Source organism: Aphanomyces astaci, assembly GCF_000520075.1.
Source record: "Aphanomyces astaci strain APO3 unplaced genomic scaffold supercont1.7, whole genome shotgun sequence".
NCBI classification, from domain to species: domain Eukaryota; phylum Oomycota; class Saprolegniomycetes; order Saprolegniales; family Verrucalvaceae; genus Aphanomyces; species Aphanomyces astaci.
The window spans coordinates 1,633,729-1,653,178 of NW_009798270.1; the positions used below are offsets into that span (position 1 = coordinate 1,633,729).

Sequence of the window (19,450 nt, forward strand, 5' to 3'; positions counted from 1 at the left end):
GCGACTGTACAGTACAAATGTACTAGTCCTGTCCAACTCAAGGTCAACAGCAAGGCTGACCAATCTTATGGCTAGAAGAGTCTCAAATTAAATAGCTGATACATGTAGCTGCTACAAGTGCCAACAACCTGTACAAAGTGCTTATGCTTGACTCGGCCATGACGTCGTGGAACGCCAGCCTCCTCCCTGGTCCGTATGCAGTGTCGTGATCCGCCACAGTCTCCTTCGGGCGATCCCAGACATCCTCGTACAGAACGTTCCGCCGTCGTTACTAACCGTCTCAATCAACTCGGCCTCCGTGCACTATATACCCGCCCACGTGTTTGCGTTGTGGCCGTACCTCAAACGCCTTCAACTGACCAACGCCTCACTCGTGGAGATCCCACTTGAACCTGCGGGACAACGCGATCGACTTCGTGCCGGTCGCGTTTCAAGCCGACAGCCACGCTCGGTTACCACGTCTGAAATGGTTCCGCTTGAATGGGAATCGCCTGACGGATGAGCCGTGGGGGATGATGCGGACTGGGCTGGTGCTGGATGTGAGCGCCAATCCGATTGCCTCTGCCCCCCGAACGAGGTGTGGTCGACAGGTGTGGTCATGACGGACGGCACGTTCTTCTGCTCGTCGGCCCCGATATCCCCCACGTGCCACTCGAAGTGTGAAATGTACACACATTTTCGAAGTGATATCACTTGCGAAGAGTATTAATACCAAATCGGTGCTTAATTGGTTTCCAATGTTGACCGTATCGTCCGCTATTTCCTGTACCATTGCCATCAAATTCTGCGATGGGGTCATGGTACTATACGCTTATGTGCCACCACCATCCCTTTGTCCAACTCCATGGGCAGTGGACGAGGAATGATCTTCATGACCTCATGTACCTAGCGATTGGTTGAAAATGAGGTTTTACAATCCATTGAGCCAATAATAATTGAAGGAATGTCAACCATCCTTGTCAATTCAACGACGCCGTCGTCTGGTCGTTCAACACGGGTGAATATTTCCGCGATGAATTAAAATATAGCGTGGTTTCCATATTACGGTTGCAATAATATACTACTGTAGCAAGTTATTTCAAGTGTCACGATCGGACATGTGATGCATAGTTGCCCAGTCGTCCATTTTTCGACCCATATCAAGTGTTGACATGTTGCCTGGACTCTGCACCAACCTGCAGGTTCACGTGACCGATGACGTGACAACGGAGAAGGCACATGTGACGATGATCAAGGGGTCGTACCTTAACCTCCCGGACCAAACGGCCAAGATGCTCGCAGAGTCCCCGCTTGTGGCGTCGGGAAAGCTGTACCAATCGGTGTTTGTGGTGCTTCTCGGAGCCTTCCAATACGGGTACCTCCTTGCCCAAATGGCGTGGATTGGGTTCAACTCAAAGGCATGCTACGTGCCTGCCGCGGTCGCCAAGCAGATCCCGCCTCTCCAAGGCCAATGCATTCTCTTCCCCACGCACACATCTCAAGAATGGACGACGGCGGTCACGGCGTGGATCGTCGGCGCGGGCATCGGCGCGCTTTTCTCGTCTGTTCCCGCCGACGCCCTCGGCCGCCGCACAACGCTCATGCTCAACACGTTCATCATGATCGCCGGCGCGTTCGTCCAAATGCTATCCAACAATATGCTCATGTTCACAGTCGGTCGCGGCCTCTCTGGCATCGCCACCGGCGTGGCCATCGTCGTGGGCAACCTGTATCTGCGCGAGGTGGCACCCGTAGCGCGCCGCGCCTTCTTCCTCACGCTGCCCCAGGTCATGCTCTCCCTGGGGGGGCTGGTTGTGTCGTCATTGCACTTGACCGTCACGTCTGAGGAAATCACTTGGCGGCTGCTCTTCGGGGCCCCCATCGTGCTGGGACTGCTGCAGCTATGCCTGTTTCCGTGTATGATCCGGTCACCGCACCACCTGGTCATGCTAAACAAGTACGACCAAGCCCGGGTGGCCCTGCAGCAGCTGTACGCCCAGCCATGCGACACTGAGCTCCACTTGAATGCGATGATCATATCCCATGAAAAGCAGCGCATGGAGGCAGCTTCGAGCTCCAAGCTCGGCCTTCTCGTGAGCCCTAAGTACCGGCGCCAGCTGCTCGTGGCAGTCGTCCTGTGCCTGTCGCAGCAACTCGCGGGCATGAACGCCATCATCGCATACTCGAACGGGTTCTTCTTCAACGTGGGCATCCATGAGACGCGATTGTCCAACATCCTCGTCAACTTTGGCCGGTTCCATGACATGTGTATGGCGGCGCGGCTGCTCGACCGATTCTCCCGCCGCACGCCCCTCCTTGTCGGCCTCGTCGTGACGCTCTTGGCGTCGGTGGGCATTGTCTGGACCCAGTTGTACCCCGGCAACCCCGTCGACTTTAACTCGACCAACTACATTGCGATCGCCACGGTGCTCGTGTTCGTCGCGTCCTACTGCTTCTCGGCAGGCTCCATGGCGTGGCTCATCTCGAACGAGCTGTTCCCAGAGCATCTTAGCGCCACGGCCAACTCGATGTCGACGTTTTGCACGTTCACGGCGCAGTTTGTCATTGCTGTGTACTACCCCCAGCTCATGCGCCCGACAGCCGCGGGCAACTACGCGTTCCTCGTGTTTACTGGCTGCTTACTCATGCTCATCCCGTTCGTGTACTTTGTGGTCCCCAACACCCACAACAGAACGTCAGAAGAAGTGACCCGACTCTTTTATGACGGCGATGCGCTCCATGAAATGTACTTGGACAAGTACAAGCACGACGTCGACGCTGACCGCAACACACTCGAGTCGATCTAAATCTTCACAACACAACCATCGTTTATGTACACCTGGATGGCCAGAGTGCTCGATGGGACTTGCTAGTGTCTCACCGTTGGAGATGCTCTGACACCGTTGGAGATGCTCATGCGGACACTATGGCAACGTTCCTGTCAGATTGTATGGAGAACGCAAACTCGAAGTAATGGTGGTGGACAGTGAGTATGGACGTGAGCCTCCTCGCGGCCCAACATGCTGGTCCTCAAGTTCCTATATGCCCAGGTGGGTTGCCGTGCAGGACGTGTCGAGATGGGAGGTCCTCGAACAAGCCGCGTGCTTGACAGCGGGAGCGTTCGCTTTCGGTTGAACGTTTTGACATGTACTTCGAAGAAACAGACTTTCCATTGTTCGAGATTTCGGATGCTCGTATCCGGACATCACGACCTTTCCGCAATTCATCCATTTCCATTCTTGGCACCATGGTTGTGATCAACGTTAAGCTGAGCGAGACGGAAGCATTCCTCTTTGAAACTACATGCAGCACCTCAAACGACACGCTGGTTCGAGAGCTCGTGCATGTGCACAACGCTCGTGTGCGCCTCGCGAGCTTGGCGTCGCACACACAGAGCCTCTTCCAGCACGGCGTGGCGAAGCATCCGCAAGAGCACGGGCTAGACTCGTATGCGTCGACGCCGATTCAAAAGGCCGAGTTCTACGAGGAAGATCCATTGGGCCAGCGCACTGGAAATGGGGTGTGCGCATCACTCCGGGAGACGCTGACACGCATGGTGGCCGACGTGAACCAGTACTTGAAGTCGAACGGGCGCGTCGCGATATCTCAAAACGTGTTGCAGGAGAAGCTGGACAACTTTCGCGGGCTCGTCATGATGGGTTTTCCTATGGGACTCCCTGAATACGACGTCGTGCAACTGCTTTTGGACGGCAGGGACGAGGAAGCCCTCGGTGGCACCCAGAGCGGCATGGACATCCTGAACGCGGACACGGCCGAGTTGTGGTGGGCCGGGAAGCAATTTTTCCGCGACGAAACCGTGGGGGACCGCGTGGGCAAGAACGAAAAGACCAAAGTGATTGCCAAGCTCACCAAGAAAGCCAACGGCGCGCCCCAGCGCGAACCAGCGGTAAGCACCCTCTATGACATGTGCCTACCAACATGAGGATACGCGCGGCGCGTAGGTGTCCGAGGACGAACGCAAGGCCATGATGGCGCACTACTTTAAGAAGCAAGAAGAACTCAAGAAACTGGCAGATGAAGACGACGACGCGTACCTACATTCGTCGTGGGCGAACCCGTCACAGCTGAAAAATAGCTTGCGGGGCACCAACAACATTCGCCCGTTTTAAATACTAGTCACGGCGTCATACTGTAGCTATTAATACCTAACGTTACCTCGGGAATAACATTGAGGCGATTGTATGGTCGTTAAACTGTCTGTATACTAGTAATGGTTAAAAGTTCGATAACTTTTAACCATTATACAAACAGTTCCATTTATATTGGACAACACAGTTGGAGTGTGTGTCGTCGGTAACAACAACAATGTATTTGTTATGGAGGGTCAGTTATAATTGAACTCGCCTCGTGTTATTATTCATAGCTGTGTCTCGTTGGTGTGGACGACGCTACTTGGCTCACGCGCTGCAGATTGTCGACGCTGTTAGACGACTGCGATCTGATCTTCGGAGAGGAGGGCACATGTGTTGCGTTGGCAGCGGTGGGGGACGTGGGTGCTGACTTGGGGGGCAGCACCCCCAAGGCGCCGATTCGGTCAAGTGCATCGAGCGTGGACGGGGACACCAATACGCTGACGGACCGGTGCTGCCGCGGGAGGTCGCGCTTGCCAATTCGCACCGGGGCGTTCAAGGAAGATCTCGTGGTGAGGCCCCCATGGCTGGGTTTCTGACGAATGGGTCGGTCTGTGGATGGACTCACGAGCTCAGCACCCAAAATGGCCGAGTCTTTGGCCGTCAAACACGACGTTGGCTTGTCGGGTGTGTGACTAGGCACTGAAGCTGCGCACGTGGACTTGTCGATGGGGGAGTCGCAAACCGGATCCGGTGCGGTTTGTGAGATTGGTTGCGTGGCCAGCTCTGCAGACGTTGACATGTTCGAGAGGATCAGCGCGGCTTTCTCGGGAGGTGGGATACCTTGAAGACATCCCACTTGCGGTGGGGTGGCTGTCAAGCTCAAGGGGTGCGTCGTAGTTGTAGGGTTTATCGACAGCACTGCGTCATCACGTGTCAATGGAGGATGATCTGTCAACGTGGTGGGGAGGGGAGAAGTCAGCGGATGGACGGCGGACGGGTGTGTAGCCGCCGTCGGCTTCTCGTTGGTGTCGAGGGGGCGGACTTGACTGCGTTTGTTCGGAAACATAAGTCGCATCGATGCACTTCGCGATGTCAACGATGGGGGTGCTGTGGTGTGCAAACTCTGGACCGACTTCGACAAGCGTGTGGCGTGGCGTGTGGGGCCGCCGCGAGCTAGGGGAGTGGGGCCGTCATCCGTGGGGGTTCCAGGGGGAGGACCTGACGACGCCGACGGGGACGAAGGGAGTGTCTTGACAAGTCCGTCCAGCTTGTCCAAGTCCGACTCCATGTTGCCGCAGGACCGACGGCGGCGACTGCTTGGTTTGCGGCGCCGACCAACTTGGAGGGGCGAGCTTTCTCCGCTATCGGGGATCGTTGACACACCGGCCCGGTGGCTGCCCTTATGTCGAATGGCCGCGGGTTTGTCAGAGGGCGAGACAATGTCGGGCTCGGCGGTTGGTTGATTTCTCCGGCTGCTGCGACGACGGCACCCCAACTTGGCAGACGACGGTACTTTTTCAGGGGTGGTGGCCAGTGGTCGTGACGACACCTCCGGCGGCGACGGGGTTGTAGCACCGTTGGCCATCGATTCCACGACGGCTACCAAGTACACTTGTTTGGTGTTGACAAGCACCTGCCTCGCGCTTTGACCTGTCGCGTCACACGCATCCACGTTTGCCCTAGACACACACCATGTCATGATATGCACGTTCGTCGTGGCATCGACATACCCTGCTCGCACCAGCGCCTCTACGATGCGGACATTCTTTTTTCGTGCGGCGAGGAGTAGCGCCGTCTCTCCCTTGGCGGTCGTCGCGGGCACCAACGACGATGATGTGGCCAAGAGTAGGGTTACCGTTTCCACGCATCCCGAGCGAGCCGCCACATGCAGCGACGTCAGCCCTTCGGCATTCACCACAGCGGCTGTGCCAGGGGCGGCGCGGACAATCGCCACGGCGGTGGCGTCAAATCCGCCTGCCAGCGCGGTCAAAAGGGCATTGTTGCCCCCTACACCAACAGTTCCAGGTTAAACCAAAACATGACCAACCATATATATAATTGTCGGTTGTACGAGACTTCCCACCTGCGTCGCACACTGACGGGTCGGCACCGTGTTGGAGGAGCAAGTGCAGCACGGCGGTGTGCCCGTGTCCCGCCGCCGCCAGAAGCGGACTACGCGAGTCGTCAGCTGGGACGTTCAGCTGATCCTGCGTCGTCGCGTCCAACAACAGCCCCACGCACTCGGCGTGGCCATTGGTGCACGCAGCCAGTAGCGGTGTGAAGCTCGAGTTGTTGTCTGTGAACGAGTTGTAAACGGTGCCACGAAGGACCAGCAGTGGCGCGAGGTGGTCACGGGGGATTGTCGTGAGCAAGCAGGTCAGCACCTCCGTGAGGCCTTCGAGAGATGCCAGTAGCACGGCCGACACGTGCTTCTCGTTGACCAGCGTCGCGTCCGCGCCGACGGAGAGCAGGTGCAGAGCCACGTCTGAGTGTGCGTACTGACACGCCACGAGCAGGGGGGTGCTGTCCCACATCCCCCGACAATTGAGCAGCATCGGAGACGCCGCCACTGCGCTTTGCACTTTGGCAAGGAGGCCTTGCTTGACTACAAGTACGTATTCCAACTTCATCACGGACCAAACTGCTACTAGTACGAGCTAGTACAGGACGTACCAACTCGCAAGAGGGCCACGAAATCTGGGCGGTCCGCTGCTTCTTCGGTGGCATGATGCGTTGAGTGAGTGTCTGTGGGGACATTTGGCAGGACAACCGCAGATGGCATATTCTACATGGTTGAAAGCATATGGCGCATTATGTATCAGGGAATGAAAGGAACGGATGTACTGGAGGGGCGAGTTGGACGAGTCGAGGGGTCGACACGGCCGTGGAGGTCGCCGCGGGGGTCTCGGGCTGCTGCTGCTGCTGGCTCGGAAAAGCGTTGGCTGGGTCAAGCGATGGATTGGATGTGGACGCAGCACAGCCCATGAGGGCTCGTTGAGTCGTCAGTAGACGGGAAAGCGGAGGTTGAATGAATTATGACGTGGTGAAGTTATTTATAGCCGCTATAGCTACCACCAGCTACGATTATGCGACGTTTGAAATGGAGATTGCAGGAGTACACTTTATGGTTAGGCAGGGGTACTGTAGTAGTTGGGCTATTAATAACACTGCTATAATAACACTGCTATAATAACACTGCTGATGGTTAGTATATCTAGGACGTTTTCTGCAGCTTTTGGTCGAAATCGTATTCGGCCACGCTCGCGGCAGCCGAGCACAGCTGGGCCACGTTGATGATGTTCTTGATTACACAGGCGGGAAGGCACACGTAGTAGCAGACCTAAAGCATCATGTCCGTTATAATGACGAAGAAGGAATCGCGACATGGAAAGGTCGCACATACGATGGACAACGGGATGTCGACATATGGCACAAGATACGTGGGGTCGTGCTGCAGCACGTAGTACAAGATGTAAAAGAACTCGGCTCCGACGCAGCAATACCCAAACAATGGGTAGCACCCGTAGTACACGCGGAGCAAGAAGTTCTTCTTCGAGTCCACGCTCTTGTGGTGACCGCGGGATGCGTACATGTGATACCAGTGCGATGAGAAGTCTAGTACAAGGAGGAAGAGGAACAGCAGCGTGTTGTCTTTGTCCAGATGCGACAAGATCACGAGCAGGCCGGCAGTGGAGCATCTACATGATCCGAGGTTGATGTTAAGGGATTGATTGGGACGATTGAGTGGATGGATGCAAGTACCTGTCTGTCACCATGTCCAAGACAGCGCCAAACGTCGAGCATTGGTTGAACCATCGGGCAAAGTACCCATCGAAAAAGTCGCAGATGAAGCTGATGGCGTAGCACACGACCGCCGTCTTCCAGTCTGAGAGCGCCACGTAGAAGCTGTAGCCTGTCAAGAGCACCCGCGTGTAGCCGATGAGGTTGGGGATGTAGAAGTACACTTCCTCCTTGCCCATCTTGTTGTCGAAGCACAAATGCTGGGATTTGTAACTTTGGACGGTTGGGCATACAAGTCGTCTGCGTCAACGGCGCGTGATTTCAATGCACGACGATACTAATATGATATTTGCATATTAAATGGTAAACATATCTTGGTCGTACAAATATTATATTTGGTGTATGCCAATTATAAGCTGGCATTCACTATCAGATGGGTACCGTGCGAGGTGTCCGGATAAATTTCACTCCAAGATCGGTTCTTGTATCAAATCGTCGTGGGTGATTGATGGCAAACACTTCGCACATGACCATGCGCTTGCTTTAGAGGGACGTTTCAGAGAAGATGAACGTTCCTGCAGCATGATACTAGATTGAGTAGAAGAAGTGTGCACTATGCCCTTGAGCGTTCAGATCGTTCTTAAACTTGGCGAGCGTGGGATGAACCATTCCACTGGTTGGGAGTGCGTTGAGGTTGTAAACTGCAGTCCTTGGCTGCTCACAACTAGCCCATCGTGCACAGTGAGGGATACTGAAGCAGTCATATCGGTATCGACAGCGACGGACATGGCACACTTCTAGCAACCTGAGGGCGATACACTATCTTTAGCCAAAAAAACCGTTGGTGCCAACAGCAATGGCACTACCGCCAGCCCAAGATGCAGCGACGGGGAAGCCCTTCAAACGATCGCGTAAAGTCGTTGTGGACGTGTCTCTTTGCCGGTATGCTATCATCAAGCGCTGCTTAAAAGACCGAGGTGGGGTATCTACCACACAAGGACGGAACCCATGCAGTGCGTGACACTGCCGCGTAGACTTTCGGCTCGTGCGGGCAAAGAAGTCGGAGGTTGAGTGGGACATCTGGTGGAGCGACCGCGGCGAGCTGCTCAAAGATGCGCGGCGTCTGAACGCGTTTCAGAAAGTGAACCACTTTCCCAGCATGGAGGACATTTGTCGCAAAGACTTCCTCGCCAACAACCTGTACACCTTCTTGGCCCATCCTCCAATACTGTATCTCATAGCGCACCATAGGAATGCCATGCGGAAGCTCCTTCCAGACGAGTATGACTTCTTCCCGCGATCGTTTCTAGTCCCTGCCGAGCGGGTCGAGCTGCAGCAATGCATGGACAACGACAAGCGTGGCGCCACGTACATTGTCAAGGCATGACAAGTCCACACATTATCGCAGTCTCATTCTCGTTCTTTGCATGTTGCGTTGGGGAGTCCAAAAGGGGTTGATGGATGTTGTCGCTGTAGCCACGAACGCTATGCCAAGGCAAAGGCATCAGTTTGATTCAATCGTTTCAAAAGCTATCGACCAAAGATCCGTGCGTCGTGCAAAAGTATGCAGTTCATTTGTTCGAACGGTGTCACATGATGGACGTGCATAGGTACATTCACAACCCGCTGCTGATTGACGGGTTCAAGTTTGACCTCCGTATTTACGTAAGTGATACTAGTAGTACATATCTTGCATGATGGTAAATGTTGTTGCTTGATGTGGATAAGGTACAAGTAGTAGAAGATGGTCGTGTTGACTTGCTACGCATTGTCCAGTGGCAATGTATATATATGTATTTGTTTGTATTGAAGTATATATTATCTCCATCGTTCGTTCTAGGTGCTCGTGGTGAGCGTGGACCCGCTGGTCGTATACGTCTTTCGCAATGGCCTCGCTCGGTTTTGCACGACGCCATTTCAAGCGCCGAAGCGGTCGAATTTGCACCAAACGCGCATGCATTTGACCAAGTACACTCTCGATCACGTCATCACGCAATCGATCACGTCATCACGATGACGTTATCATAGCTACGCGATCAACAAGAAGAGCAAAGACTTTGTCAAGTCGGTCGATGAATCCACGGGTAGCAAGCGCAGCTTGGCGTTTGTGATGCAGCACCTGCAAGACGACCACGGCATGGACCCATGTGCTGTGTGGGCTGACGTGTGCGACATCGTTCTCAAGACGTTGCTGGCCATCCAGCCCCGCCTCGCCGCGAGCTACCGCAACTTTTTCGGCGCCGACGACGTCAAGGGGCGGCAGTGGGGACCCGCGGCCTTTGAAATCCTCGGGTTCGACATCATGCTGGATGAGCAAGGGAAGGCGTGGATGGTGGAAGTGAACCACGCGCCCAGCTTTGCAGGTACTAGACAACGTTGCTCAAGAAATTTGTCCGAGAGCGACGGGTACGGGGTAGGAGACTCGCTACTGGACAGAAACATCAAGACACCGCTCATCGCCCAAGCGCTGGACATCTTGGCCGTGACGAATGAGACGAAGCGGTCGTTCCAAGCGGTACGCATACACTGAAACGAAGAAGGCAAGTAAACATGGGAGGGGTAGAAACATCGCAAGGCGTGGAAGACTCGATTGTGGAATGCTACCGTCGCAACGAAAAAAGCCAAGGGAGTACTGGTGGAGCCCCCGCCCCCGGTCGTGGAACCACAAGTGGTGGAATTGGCCGAAGAAGACGCAGTGGAACCCATCGATAATGACGGAGGAGGGTCAGGTCCAAGTGAAGACGAAAAAGAAGATGACGACACCCCAGCGAAAGCGAAGACTTCGTCGAGTAACCGCGTCCACCCCGACAGCACGACTAATACGGATGACAACAACCAAGGACGAGAGATGGAAGCCTTTGGAAACACGTACGAGCTCATCTACCCCCCACCCGCTTCCAGCTCCACCGCTTTGCACGTCAAGTATGCGCGCATCCTTGCCGCTGCCGACACGAACCGATCCAAGTTGTGGGGTTGAGTTCGCGAACGAACGATGCTGCCGAATTATAATTCTTTTCCGGAAATACTTCGCTCTATCCGGATGTTTTGTTTAACCTAACATAACGTTGAGTGTAATATGGTCAAAAGCAAATACTCTCAACACAAAAAATCTTGTCGGTGGGTTAAACGCGACCTCTCGTCAATTAACGTATTGAGCGTTATTTAAATTACCTATGCTTGGGTTGCGTTACAGTATCCGGAAATTATCCGAACATCTGTGTTGAAGCGCCCCATATCCAATCAGCACTGATGTGGCGGCTGTCTCCGTGGACGGCGATCGCGGCGAGGGTCCTTCCGCGTGGGATCGGTTCTGTGGCATGTTACTCCAAAACCGTCAAAGGGCATTCGAATCCTCTCTATTCACCCGACAACCTCCTCGACATTGCGACCGGTTTTCACAAGCGCAACGTCCAGGCGGTGTACCTGGACTTGCCCGCGCGATTCACGATTCCCGTTGATGACACCGAGTTCCCCGCGCATTTACGCGGCGTGACAGTGGATATGGCGCAGTTTCGACATCGATTGAAGACGCAAAACATTTCGTCGAGTGTGGTCGACCAACTGAACGCGATGAACTTTGTGTGGAAGCCCCGGCAACACCGGTGGAACTTGAACATCATGGCGTTGAAGACGTTCGTTAGCGAATACGGGCATGCCGTCGTGCCGCAAAACTTCGTCGTGCCCGAGGACTCGCCGAAATGGCCCAAGGAAAGTTGGGGACTCCGCCTGGGCCTGTTTGTCAAGTCCGCGCGCGCTACAGAGGACAAGCTGACGGCAACGCGGATCCAGCAGCTGGAAAAGCTCGGGTTTGTATGGGACGTGAATTCTACGTGGCAGTTGCGCGTGGATGCGATGGCGCACTTCAAGACGTTGCACGGCCATCTTCGCATCCCGTCGACGTTCGAAGTCCCCGAGCGGAAGAGCTGGCCCCAAGAAATGTGGAATTTGAAGCTGGGGCACATTGTCAAGAATGCTCGTGGGCGACAGAACACAATCCCGTCACACCGAGTCGAGCAATTGACGCAACTTGGCTTCGAATGGAAGTTAAAGTAACAAGCATTTTCCTGTGCCATTTCATAGTAATATACATACATACGCATCACGCCATTCCTGACAGAGAACCAACTCATTCAATACCATGCATCGTCCTTTAGCGCCGCTACTGTAGTCCTCGGTCGCCGCGGCATCATGCGGTCCGAATCTTCGTTTGATTGATCCTGCGAATTTTGAATAATGGCGCGCACAGGAAATCGACCGGATAAATGTGGTCCACATCCGGATATCACTCTTCATGATCAATTGGTTCCGCGTAGAAACCAACTTGAAGCCACATACACATCATCATGGAAGACCATGTCCTCGTCCTGGGGTCGAGCAAAGACGGCAACATCTACGTAGTGGATCCCACATGCGGCGCGCAGCTCTTCATCTTCAAAGGTAGCTCGTGCTCGCGCCATGGCCTTGTGGCCGTGCCTCGGACGCACCATCTCATCGCGCTGCAACCTGGCAAACTCGCCATGCACATGCACATGTGGGGTAAGGACGTGCCGCATTTCAAGTGCCATGTGACCGAGCACATGGGTCCCATGGTCACAACTTCCGACGGCAACTATTGCATTGCCGGCGGTGCGTCCGGAAAGATGTACATTTGGGACGTCGCCACTGGCGCGCTTCTCCATGTCTGGGACGCCCATTACAAAGCGGTATGTATAGTAATTGCCTTGGTCGCTGTATATTTTGACATTCAGGACTGACCGACATGATTAGGTCAGCGCACTGCGATTGACGTCGGACGATGCGTTTGTCGTATCCGGCGGTGAAGATGCCGTCGTCCACGTCTGGCGCCTCCTCGACCACCTGGACACCTCCTCCACCGACTCGGCGCTCCAAAGCGGCGCGACTCCCGTGCACACATGGACAGACCACGTCTTGCCCATCACGAGCATCCATTGCGGTCTTGGCGGGGTCAATGGTCGCGTGTTCACTTCGTCGCTGGACCGGACCACCAAGGTGTACGACATTCCGTCTGGCACGTGCTTGGTCTCGATCACATGTCCATCGTTCGTCAACGTCTGTGCCGCCGACGCCATGGAGCACCGCCTCTTCCTTGGGGCGGGCGATGGACGCATCTACGTGGTCGATCTGCATGCAGCGGCCACGGCGGCGACCGCTGCCGCCGCCCGCGTCGTCGTGACCCACAATGGCACTCCGTTTGCCAAGGACGCGCTGAGTGTGGATGGCTTTGTCGGCCACGAATCCCCTGTCACAGCGCTGCTGGTCACTGAGTGCGGCCAATATGTGATCTCCGGCGACGACGAAGGCACAGTCCGCATGTGGGACAGCGTATCGCGCCAGTCGCTCCGCGCAGTGTCGCTGCTCAAGGGCGGCGTGTCGACCATGCTGCTGCTGCCGCGGCCGGCCGGGCTCTTCCATCCCGTCAAGGACGCCGCCGAGCTGAGCATTGCGCCGTTCAAAAAGTATTTGTAATGACGGACGGAGCCCCCCCCCCTTCATCAATAAGAGCACTCGTGCAACAACACGAAGCCTGTTGAATGGAAAAAACTAGATGAACGAACGTGGGTGAATTGACAGTTTACAAGTTGATGCTTGAGCTCTTGGTGACGGGGAAGCCGAGCCGCTTCTGGTTCGCCATGCACGCTTGGACGCAGAGGAGCCCCCACTTGTCGCAGTTGTTGCTCACCGACACAAACGTCGGACATAATCGCTTGCAATCGCGACGCAAGGACATGTTGAGCGGGAGGCATGCGTTGCCGTAGATGGCAAACACGGACGAGTTGGTACAGACAAAGTCCACGCACGCATTGCGCGCCGCAGTAGTGCGGGCGTCTTCGGAGCCCTGGCTGATGCATGCCGCTAATAGGAGCATACTGCACATGTGAAGGAGTCGGGCCAGCATGATGATGATGCTGGTGGGACGGGGGTGCTTGGGACGACGAGGGCGATGTTAAAGTGACAAGCGACCGACGACGTCTGACTACTTCCCTTGTCATGCGATGAAACTGTCCCAGACAAGCTGTAGGTTCATCATGCCGTTGGAGCGTTACGAGTGGCGGGACCGGCACTCAATAATGCTGTGTCGCCTAAGAACCGAAGAAACCTTCGTCTCGCCCTGCATACCCGACGACCCTTCCCATCTCGTCCAAGAATGTGTGCTACAGTTGTAGCATTTAGTATTACTATTCACATTTTAGTAGTAGTACTAGTCAGACTGTCCATATTAATAGTACTATCAAAACGACTATCTTCGTATTTTAATACTACATGTATTCTGACGGGTCCAGTACAGCTGTATTTGTGGTAAAGTGCCTGCTCGACACCCTACAGTGGGAGAAATTAATTCGAACCTCTCGTCGCATGCCGTTTGGACGCGGCGGCACCACAGCCAGCCGAATTTCGAACGCTCGATAATCGATGGAATGCTTCGCAGCGATATGGAAGAGAGAGGGCGCGTGGCAAGACGGGATAGCACTGGTCGGTTGGCCTTCTCGAATAAAGTGTGGGGGCGGCCATCCATACTATACACATATATATTCAATCCCACACAAAAAACTTACTGCTGACAACACTGTCCAGCTGTGAAAACGTGCTGTGTTCGGGTTACGCTGGGCGACACACCCCATGTTCAGTGTTCCATCAAGCTGTGGGTAGACATCGATTCTTGAGACTGGTCTTGTAAAGCCGCGATTTTTTGTTCGTTGAAACCTCGTTTCCTCCACCAGTTTGTTTGGTTAGCTCATCGCATGGTGTAAGGACACCTTCCCAGCTGCTTCTGGTGTATGCCATCTGCATCGACTTGGCCGTCATCAGCGAACGATCAAGCACGAAGCCTTCCATGGCATCATCGCAAGGATGTCGCTACGGTATGCAGCTGCCACAATGCAGGCAGGCATCAGCCCAGATTCCAGAATCTTCGCATTGAGCCCCAGACTAAATCTATATTTTGGCGTTGTATACAGCCGGCGACGTATTTTTTTCGAGAATTTATTGAAAGGCTATAATCCGGATACAAAGACATCCGGATGCGCAACGACGCAGCACTTCAAGATTCACACACTTTACCACATTCGACGATATTCGCACGACCACCAGAGCCGACGGCGCGCGTTCCATGTCACCCTCGCTATCCTCTCTCAACATGTCTGTGATCACGCTTGACAACGACGACGCGGACATGCCCACACCATTGGGATCTCCCGTGAAGAAGCAACGCACTGGAAACCTCGACCAGTTGAAGTCGTCGGAAGACTTGCAAGATGCGCTGGCATTTGTTCAGAAGTCATGCACGCTGGCAAAGCGATGCATGGTACTCCAACAGTACGGTTGTGCGTTTCGCATCTTGGCCAAGGTCGAAGAGACCACGCAACTGATTGCCAAGGAATCGCGCCGGGGCATCCTGTCCAAAGTCAACCAACATCAACACACACGAAGCGATGACGCCACGGACGACGACGAGTCGTTTGGACGCATGCGCAAAGTGTCGTTCTCGGACGACGTGTGTGTGGGCCTTGCTGAAGACATTGATCGTAGCATTTCGCCCATCCCTCGTCCAAGTGTTCACGAGATGCTGTATGTCCGCGCCTACCGCGACATTCCAACCGCCAATTTGTCGGACTATTGGGTCGAGTAGGTCCTTAAACCTGTGTCAATCTTATTTAATATTTACTCGACCTCTGCGATTGCGTATCCGCGCCATAGAGGTCGCGATCGCCGCCGTCGGGATGGCCAGAATGTGTTCGGATAATCAACAATTGCAGCAGCAGCATATCCGGATGTCCCGCCTAATAGGTCACCACCCACCCATACAGGCCTCTGCCGATGATTATTGAGATGACGTGCTGCATGTGGACCAAGACAGACCAGGAGAACATCATGCGACGAAGTCACCGCCATCCTTACAGTACATGTACCCACCCATCCCGACCAAGGCGTCGGCCGAAGAAAAGCAACGAAAGGTCCAGAACGATATTTTGATCTGTACGTACGTATACTACATACAAACTCCCAGCCAGCCATACATTTCCAACGGCCGTGAGAAATGTTCCAGCTATGTAACAACCACACAATCACACGAGAAGTCATTGGATGATGATGATGAAACAAGTCGAACATGACGGAGCGTTTTCGCATGCTGCACCATCCTAGTATACACATCATATCTCCAAGACGTCCCCATGACGCAAAGGGCTGCCAAGGGGCGCGGAAGCTTTTTTACGTGGTGCTGACTGACTGTGGGACCATATTGTGGCACGCCCTTCAACTTGAACTTCAACGTCGCGTCCTCCACGGGATTTGATTGGTCCAAACCCTCGACACGCCCCCACGACGCGATTTGATTGGATGAAACCACGTCTCGAAGCGACATCGTGCCACGTAGTGGATTATGCCGTTACAATGTGTCCTACGTTGACGCAACCCGTGAGGTCCAACGTGTGGATGTGACCTAGCATGGACACGTCCGTGAGCCCGACGCAGTTAGCCAGGTTCAGCGTGTGCACATTCCCGAGTCCGTCGACGCGCGTGAGCTGACCACACCCCATCAAGCTCAACGTGTGGTTGAACACGAGCTGGTTCACTTGATCGTCCGAGATGCACGGGCATCCGCTCAAGTTGAGGTCGTACACGGTTTTCAAATCGGCCACTACGTCCACCAGCGTTCCCGCGAGGTTGAGCGTGTGCACCAAGCCAAGGGCACTGACGTCTCGAACGCTTGTGCAGTAGCTCAAGTCCAGCGTATGCACGCCGCCAAGCGCCGACACGTCTTCGAGCAGCTCGCAGCCCGAGAGACTCAGTGTGTGGACGTGTGCGAGTGGCGCCACGACTCGCACGCTGGTTCGGTTGAGGTGGATTGTGTGCAGGTGTGCAAGACTGGCGACATGGACGATGTCCAAGTTGTTGGAAAGGTCCAGGGAGCACAACGTCGCGTGGTCCGTCCATGTTGATGGATGGTCCGGGCCTAAGTTGCACCCGCTCAACGTGACCGTGTGCATCGACCCTTGGCCGAGGAGGTCGGCGTCGGTGATGCGAAAACACCGCGCGATGTCCACTGTGTGACAACGTTCACGCAACGTGCTGACTTGGGTCACACGGTAGCATTCCTGCGACAAAGATCAGCATAAGAGACATCATTGAATGTGTCGGCGAGATGGACGTACGGATACCCGGACGACGTGGTTGTGGGTTAGGCCAGATACATCCACGAGGTCCGCGCATCGACTCAACGACACGTGGGGCACCCAACTCAACGCAGTTACCGATTGAAGTTGAGGACAGCACGAGATTTCCACCTGAAGGTCATTTATAATATAACTTGGAGAGACGGTTTAATAACACTGTTGGTTTATATACCGAGTTGGCATGGGCGAGGGGGGAAATATCTTGCAAATTCACACACAACGACAGCGACACGTCATGAACGTGTTGCAGCGCAGTCACGTGTTGAAGGCAAGTGGACGCTTGCAATCGAATCGACTGAAGGAGCGAAAAGCCGACGAACGCGTCGATGTGGAGGAGTCGGGTGCGGACGATTTCGAGATGCGACGCCAACCGAAAGCACGCGATGGACTCGAGTTGATCGCAGGAGGACAAGGTCACGGAGGTCACTTGGAAGGCGACGGCGGATGGCAGCGTGTGGCATTGCTTCAAATGGAGTTCCAACAACAGCAACGGCATGGCTGCCCAAGGAACGTTCACTGCAGATGCTGTGAGCCCACGTGACACAGCGGGCAGTGGTGACGACGAAAATGTACTCCCGGTGACGAGGGTTTCCAGGGCGGTGAGCTTGTGCGCATTCGTGGCGGCACTAAGTAAAGTAACATGTTCGGGTGATGGATTGTCCAACGATACATGTGGGGGGTGGTTTGGTTCTGTACCGAGATCCGGCAATGTTCAAGTGCTTGACGTGGGTCAAGGAGCTGACGTCAGCGAGGGCATCGCACGAGACGAAGCGGAGGGTGTGGCATCGAGCTAATGCGCTTGGCGACTGGATGAAGTCGCACTGACGAAAGCCAACTTCTCGGACGTTTTGAAGATCTTCCAAGTGGCTGTCGTGAGCAACGCTCCCGTCCTCAAACTCCACTCGACACGCGTTGCGCACAAAGGCAAACGATTGCCAGTGCCGCGGCACCGAGACTACGGACAGGGTGTTGGTGGTACTCGAGCAGCGTGACAGACTGGTTCCAATGGCACGAGGTAGAGTCGTCCATTCGTATCGCTTGGTGCCCACGAGTTGTCCTCGTAGCGGCGCCATGAAGATCCAAGTCCAAATTTAGTTGATGGTAAATTTATGATGTCACCCAAACTGCAGGACGAGGTGTCCCTCTGCCACGCGATATTATTGCTACGTTAAGGGTTTTGGGTTTTAGGGTAATGTGTGAAGTCCAGGGTTCGATTCCCCGCTGCACATTTGTGAATGCACGCTGAAAAAAGGCGGAGTGACTTCACTTCTTGGGGCTAGAATTGGCACCAAATTGAGCGGACTGGGCGCAGCATCATGCTTGACGGCAAGTTGGTGGCCATCAAGACGATGTAGTATTACATCAGTACCGGTATGGTATAAATCGTGATAGCATTACGAGAGTTTAAAGTCGGACTGGCCACCGCCATACATGCGTTTCGTGCGTCGGTCGCCGGCGATAGCATTTGGGGCATTGCGCAGAAAGATATCGCTCGAGCCTTGGTTGCTCACGGTCATGCGGCGGTCCTGCTGCTGCTGCTGGTACTGCAGTTGTTGCAACTGGTACTTCTCTGCGTCTTTCGATGTGTTGTTGTTGTTGCCGGCCTTGACGATGGCACCTGCTTCTTGATGAAACACTTGGCTGCCAGAGCTCTGTTCGGGACGAGAGCCCATGCCTCGACGACCTTTGCGGTCATCACCAAACGACGCGGCGCCGCTGTCATCCCCGCCATAGATGAGGGATCCCATGGTGGAGCCGCCGCCGGGAGGCTTAGCGAGGCGCGTGCTGGAGCGTTCCCCGAGGAAGTTGTTGACGTTTTGAGACTGCGAGGCACTGGGGCGGGACATGGCGAATGTAGAAATGGTTGCTCCATTGATCATCCATTGATTCCTCGCAAAATCATTTGTATTAAATTGCTACAGCGATCGACATGAATTTATTTGATTTCGTTCGTCGTGTGCTGCGCGACGACGCTATATATAGACCGTTGTCGCCCAGAACATCCCGCGGTAATGTTCTGGGCTGCGATCTTCGCCGCACCAATTCGGGGGTAGCAATGGGCGACACTTATTCACTGCCCAATGTGCCAGTAGAACTGCACGGTTGAGGTTCGCAATTCGGGGGTAGCAATGGGCGACACTTATTCACTGCCCAATGTGCCAGTAGAACTGCACGGTTGAGGTTCGCAATTAGTTGGCCACTGGAGAATCTCCCTGCAGGCATGTGTGGTGCATCTACGGTGTGAAGCATGCTGCTGGAAGCATATTGCCCTCCAGATGAAGGACGTACTACATATGAATGCCGATGGGACGTCTGCGTACATCGATTTCGATGGCCTACGGAGCTACCGCAAAGATAAAGGTACCGATACTGTATGTACAGCCTTCAACATCATCCTTGGAACTTGTCGCATGACACATATCCTTCGATTTGTATACCTGT

At 54.5% G+C, this 19,450-nt stretch overlaps 11 protein-coding genes across 15 annotated transcripts; 5 read left to right on the forward strand and 6 right to left on the reverse strand.

The window, feature by feature from the left end:
• Nucleotides 1-1,010: 1,010 nt before the first annotated feature.
• H257_04465 (hypothetical protein) lies at nucleotides 1,011-3,115 on the reverse strand. 3 transcript variants are annotated; one of them, XM_009828991.1, is made up of 3 exons: nucleotides 2,861-3,115; nucleotides 1,245-2,788; nucleotides 1,011-1,175 (listed from the first exon to the last, which is right to left on the reverse strand). In XM_009828991.1, exon 2 carries the CDS (start codon nucleotides 2,333-2,335, stop codon nucleotides 1,478-1,480), a length of 858 nt encoding a protein of 285 aa, XP_009827293.1. In that variant the 5' UTR covers nucleotides 2,336-2,788; nucleotides 2,861-3,115; the 3' UTR covers nucleotides 1,011-1,175; nucleotides 1,245-1,477. The 3 variants fall into 3 exon arrangements, with proteins under 3 accessions (XP_009827293.1, XP_009827294.1, XP_009827292.1); XM_009828992.1 differs by having other exon boundaries at nucleotides 1,011-2,788; XM_009828990.1 differs by having other exon boundaries at nucleotides 1,245-3,115.
• A 75-nt stretch (nucleotides 3,116-3,190) lies between these two features.
• On the forward strand, nucleotides 3,191-4,198 carry H257_04466 (hypothetical protein). Its single transcript, XM_009828993.1, has 2 exons — nucleotides 3,191-3,886; nucleotides 3,942-4,198. The coding sequence occupies exons 1-2, from the start codon at nucleotides 3,227-3,229 to the stop codon at nucleotides 4,107-4,109; spliced, it is 828 nt and encodes a 275-aa protein (XP_009827295.1). The 5' UTR covers nucleotides 3,191-3,226; the 3' UTR covers nucleotides 4,110-4,198.
• A 91-nt stretch (nucleotides 4,199-4,289) lies between these two features.
• H257_04467 lies at nucleotides 4,290-7,117 on the reverse strand. 2 transcript variants are annotated; one of them, XM_009828994.1, is made up of 5 exons: nucleotides 6,918-7,117; nucleotides 6,747-6,858; nucleotides 6,157-6,678; nucleotides 5,804-6,080; nucleotides 4,290-5,752 (listed from the first exon to the last, which is right to left on the reverse strand). In XM_009828994.1, exons 1-5 carry the CDS (start codon nucleotides 7,056-7,058, stop codon nucleotides 4,354-4,356), a joined length of 2,451 nt encoding a protein of 816 aa, XP_009827296.1. In that variant the 5' UTR covers nucleotides 7,059-7,117; the 3' UTR covers nucleotides 4,290-4,353. The 2 variants fall into 2 exon arrangements, with proteins under 2 accessions (XP_009827296.1, XP_009827297.1); XM_009828995.1 differs by lacking the exon at nucleotides 6,918-7,117 and having other exon boundaries at nucleotides 6,747-6,883.
• A 57-nt stretch (nucleotides 7,118-7,174) lies between these two features.
• Nucleotides 7,175-8,084, reverse strand: H257_04468 (hypothetical protein). Its single transcript, XM_009828996.1, has 3 exons — nucleotides 7,836-8,084; nucleotides 7,477-7,771; nucleotides 7,175-7,413 (listed from the first exon to the last, which is right to left on the reverse strand). The coding sequence occupies exons 1-3, from the start codon at nucleotides 8,051-8,053 to the stop codon at nucleotides 7,288-7,290; spliced, it is 639 nt and encodes a 212-aa protein (XP_009827298.1). The 5' UTR covers nucleotides 8,054-8,084; the 3' UTR covers nucleotides 7,175-7,287.
• Nucleotides 8,085-8,654: 570 nt separating this feature from the next.
• On the forward strand, nucleotides 8,655-10,884 carry H257_04469. 2 transcript variants are annotated; one of them, XM_009828997.1, is made up of 9 exons: nucleotides 8,655-8,791; nucleotides 8,849-9,014; nucleotides 9,066-9,195; nucleotides 9,291-9,376; nucleotides 9,425-9,479; nucleotides 9,655-9,782; nucleotides 9,843-10,177; nucleotides 10,232-10,329; nucleotides 10,378-10,884. In XM_009828997.1, exons 1-9 carry the CDS (start codon nucleotides 8,671-8,673, stop codon nucleotides 10,789-10,791), a joined length of 1,533 nt encoding a protein of 510 aa, XP_009827299.1. In that variant the 5' UTR covers nucleotides 8,655-8,670; the 3' UTR covers nucleotides 10,792-10,884. The 2 variants fall into 2 exon arrangements, with proteins under 2 accessions (XP_009827299.1, XP_009827300.1); XM_009828998.1 differs by having other exon boundaries at nucleotides 10,232-10,884.
• Nucleotides 10,885-11,039: 155 nt separating this feature from the next.
• H257_04470 (hypothetical protein) lies at nucleotides 11,040-11,913 on the forward strand. The gene has a single exon (XM_009828999.1). The coding sequence runs from the start codon at nucleotides 11,064-11,066 to the stop codon at nucleotides 11,865-11,867; it is 804 nt and encodes a 267-aa protein (XP_009827301.1). The 5' UTR covers nucleotides 11,040-11,063; the 3' UTR covers nucleotides 11,868-11,913.
• Nucleotides 11,914-12,075: 162 nt separating this feature from the next.
• On the forward strand, nucleotides 12,076-13,973 carry H257_04471 (hypothetical protein). Its single transcript, XM_009829000.1, has 2 exons — nucleotides 12,076-12,517; nucleotides 12,582-13,973. Exons 1-2 carry the CDS (start codon nucleotides 12,158-12,160, stop codon nucleotides 13,299-13,301), a joined length of 1,080 nt encoding a protein of 359 aa, XP_009827302.1. The 5' UTR covers nucleotides 12,076-12,157; the 3' UTR covers nucleotides 13,302-13,973.
• Nucleotides 13,408-13,731, reverse strand: H257_04472 (hypothetical protein; the record flags this gene model as incomplete). The annotated part of the gene is made up of 1 exon (XM_009829001.1): nucleotides 13,408-13,731. The coding sequence occupies one exon, from the start codon at nucleotides 13,729-13,731 to the stop codon at nucleotides 13,408-13,410; it is 324 nt and encodes a 107-aa protein (XP_009827303.1).
• Nucleotides 13,974-14,835: 862 nt separating the features above from the next.
• On the forward strand, nucleotides 14,836-15,614 carry H257_04473 (hypothetical protein). Its single transcript, XM_009829002.1, has one exon. It carries the CDS (start codon nucleotides 14,944-14,946, stop codon nucleotides 15,460-15,462), a length of 519 nt encoding a protein of 172 aa, XP_009827304.1. The 5' UTR covers nucleotides 14,836-14,943; the 3' UTR covers nucleotides 15,463-15,614.
• Nucleotides 15,615-15,731: 117 nt separating this feature from the next.
• On the reverse strand, nucleotides 15,732-18,133 carry H257_04474 (hypothetical protein). The gene is made up of 4 exons (XM_009829003.1): nucleotides 17,705-18,133; nucleotides 17,181-17,634; nucleotides 16,988-17,119; nucleotides 15,732-16,930 (listed from the first exon to the last, which is right to left on the reverse strand). The coding sequence occupies exons 1-4, from the start codon at nucleotides 18,079-18,081 to the stop codon at nucleotides 16,214-16,216; spliced, it is 1,680 nt and encodes a 559-aa protein (XP_009827305.1). The 5' UTR covers nucleotides 18,082-18,133; the 3' UTR covers nucleotides 15,732-16,213.
• Nucleotides 18,134-18,380: 247 nt separating this feature from the next.
• H257_04475 (hypothetical protein) lies at nucleotides 18,381-18,909 on the reverse strand. The gene has a single exon (XM_009829004.1). The coding sequence runs from the start codon at nucleotides 18,886-18,888 to the stop codon at nucleotides 18,403-18,405; it is 486 nt and encodes a 161-aa protein (XP_009827306.1). The 5' UTR covers nucleotides 18,889-18,909; the 3' UTR covers nucleotides 18,381-18,402.
• Between the last annotated feature and the right edge of the window lie 541 nt (nucleotides 18,910-19,450).

Excerpts from the sequence above, each read along its gene's own strand:
- H257_04475 (XM_009829004.1), bottom strand. The coding sequence starts at position 18,888 with ATGATCAATGGAGCAACCATTTCTACATTCGCCATGTCCCGCCCCAGT.
- H257_04469 (XM_009828997.1), top strand. The coding sequence starts at position 8,671 with ATGGCACTACCGCCAGCCCAAGATGCAGCGACGGGGAAGCCCTTCAAA. Across the intron at positions 8,792-8,848 it reads GCGCTGCTTAAAAGACCGAG|ACTTTCGGCTCGTGCGGGCA; the intron begins GTGGGGTATCTA and ends ACTGCCGCGTAG. Across the intron at positions 9,196-9,290 it reads GCGCCACGTACATTGTCAAG|CCACGAACGCTATGCCAAGG; the intron begins GCATGACAAGTC and ends TTGTCGCTGTAG.
- H257_04471 (XM_009829000.1), top strand. The coding sequence starts at position 12,158 with ATGGAAGACCATGTCCTCGTCCTGGGGTCGAGCAAAGACGGCAACATC. Across the intron at positions 12,518-12,581 it reads GGGACGCCCATTACAAAGCG|GTCAGCGCACTGCGATTGAC; the intron begins GTATGTATAGTA and ends CGACATGATTAG.
- H257_04467 (XM_009828994.1), bottom strand. The coding sequence starts at position 7,058 with ATGGGCTGTGCTGCGTCCACATCCAATCCATCGCTTGACCCAGCCAAC. Across the intron at positions 6,679-6,746 it reads CGTGGCCCTCTTGCGAGTTG|TCAAGCAAGGCCTCCTTGCC; the intron begins GTACGTCCTGTA and ends ACGTACTTGTAG. Across the intron at positions 6,081-6,156 it reads CCCGTCAGTGTGCGACGCAG|GGGGCAACAATGCCCTTTTG; the intron begins GTGGGAAGTCTC and ends CTGTTGGTGTAG.
- H257_04468 (XM_009828996.1), bottom strand. The coding sequence starts at position 8,053 with ATGGGCAAGGAGGAAGTGTACTTCTACATCCCCAACCTCATCGGCTAC. Across the intron at positions 7,772-7,835 it reads TTGGACATGGTGACAGACAG|ATGCTCCACTGCCGGCCTGC; the intron begins GTACTTGCATCC and ends CGGATCATGTAG. Across the intron at positions 7,414-7,476 it reads TCGACATCCCGTTGTCCATC|GTCTGCTACTACGTGTGCCT; the intron begins GTATGTGCGACC and ends ATGATGCTTTAG.
- H257_04465 (XM_009828991.1), bottom strand. The coding sequence starts at position 2,335 with ATGCCCACCGACGCCAAGAGCGTCACGACGAGGCCGACAAGGAGGGGC.
- H257_04473 (XM_009829002.1), top strand. The coding sequence starts at position 14,944 with ATGTCACCCTCGCTATCCTCTCTCAACATGTCTGTGATCACGCTTGAC.
- H257_04466 (XM_009828993.1), top strand. The coding sequence starts at position 3,227 with ATGGTTGTGATCAACGTTAAGCTGAGCGAGACGGAAGCATTCCTCTTT. Across the intron at positions 3,887-3,941 it reads CGCCCCAGCGCGAACCAGCG|GTGTCCGAGGACGAACGCAA; the intron begins GTAAGCACCCTC and ends CGCGGCGCGTAG.
- H257_04474 (XM_009829003.1), bottom strand. The coding sequence starts at position 18,081 with ATGGCGCCGCTACGAGGACAACTCGTGGGCACCAAGCGATACGAATGG. Across the intron at positions 17,120-17,180 it reads CCCTCGCCCATGCCAACTCG|GTGGAAATCTCGTGCTGTCC; the intron begins GTATATAAACCA and ends AATGACCTTCAG. Across the intron at positions 16,931-16,987 it reads ACCACGTCGTCCGGGTATCC|GAATGCTACCGTGTGACCCA; the intron begins GTACGTCCATCT and ends TCTTTGTCGCAG.
- H257_04470 (XM_009828999.1), top strand. The coding sequence starts at position 11,064 with ATGTGGCGGCTGTCTCCGTGGACGGCGATCGCGGCGAGGGTCCTTCCG.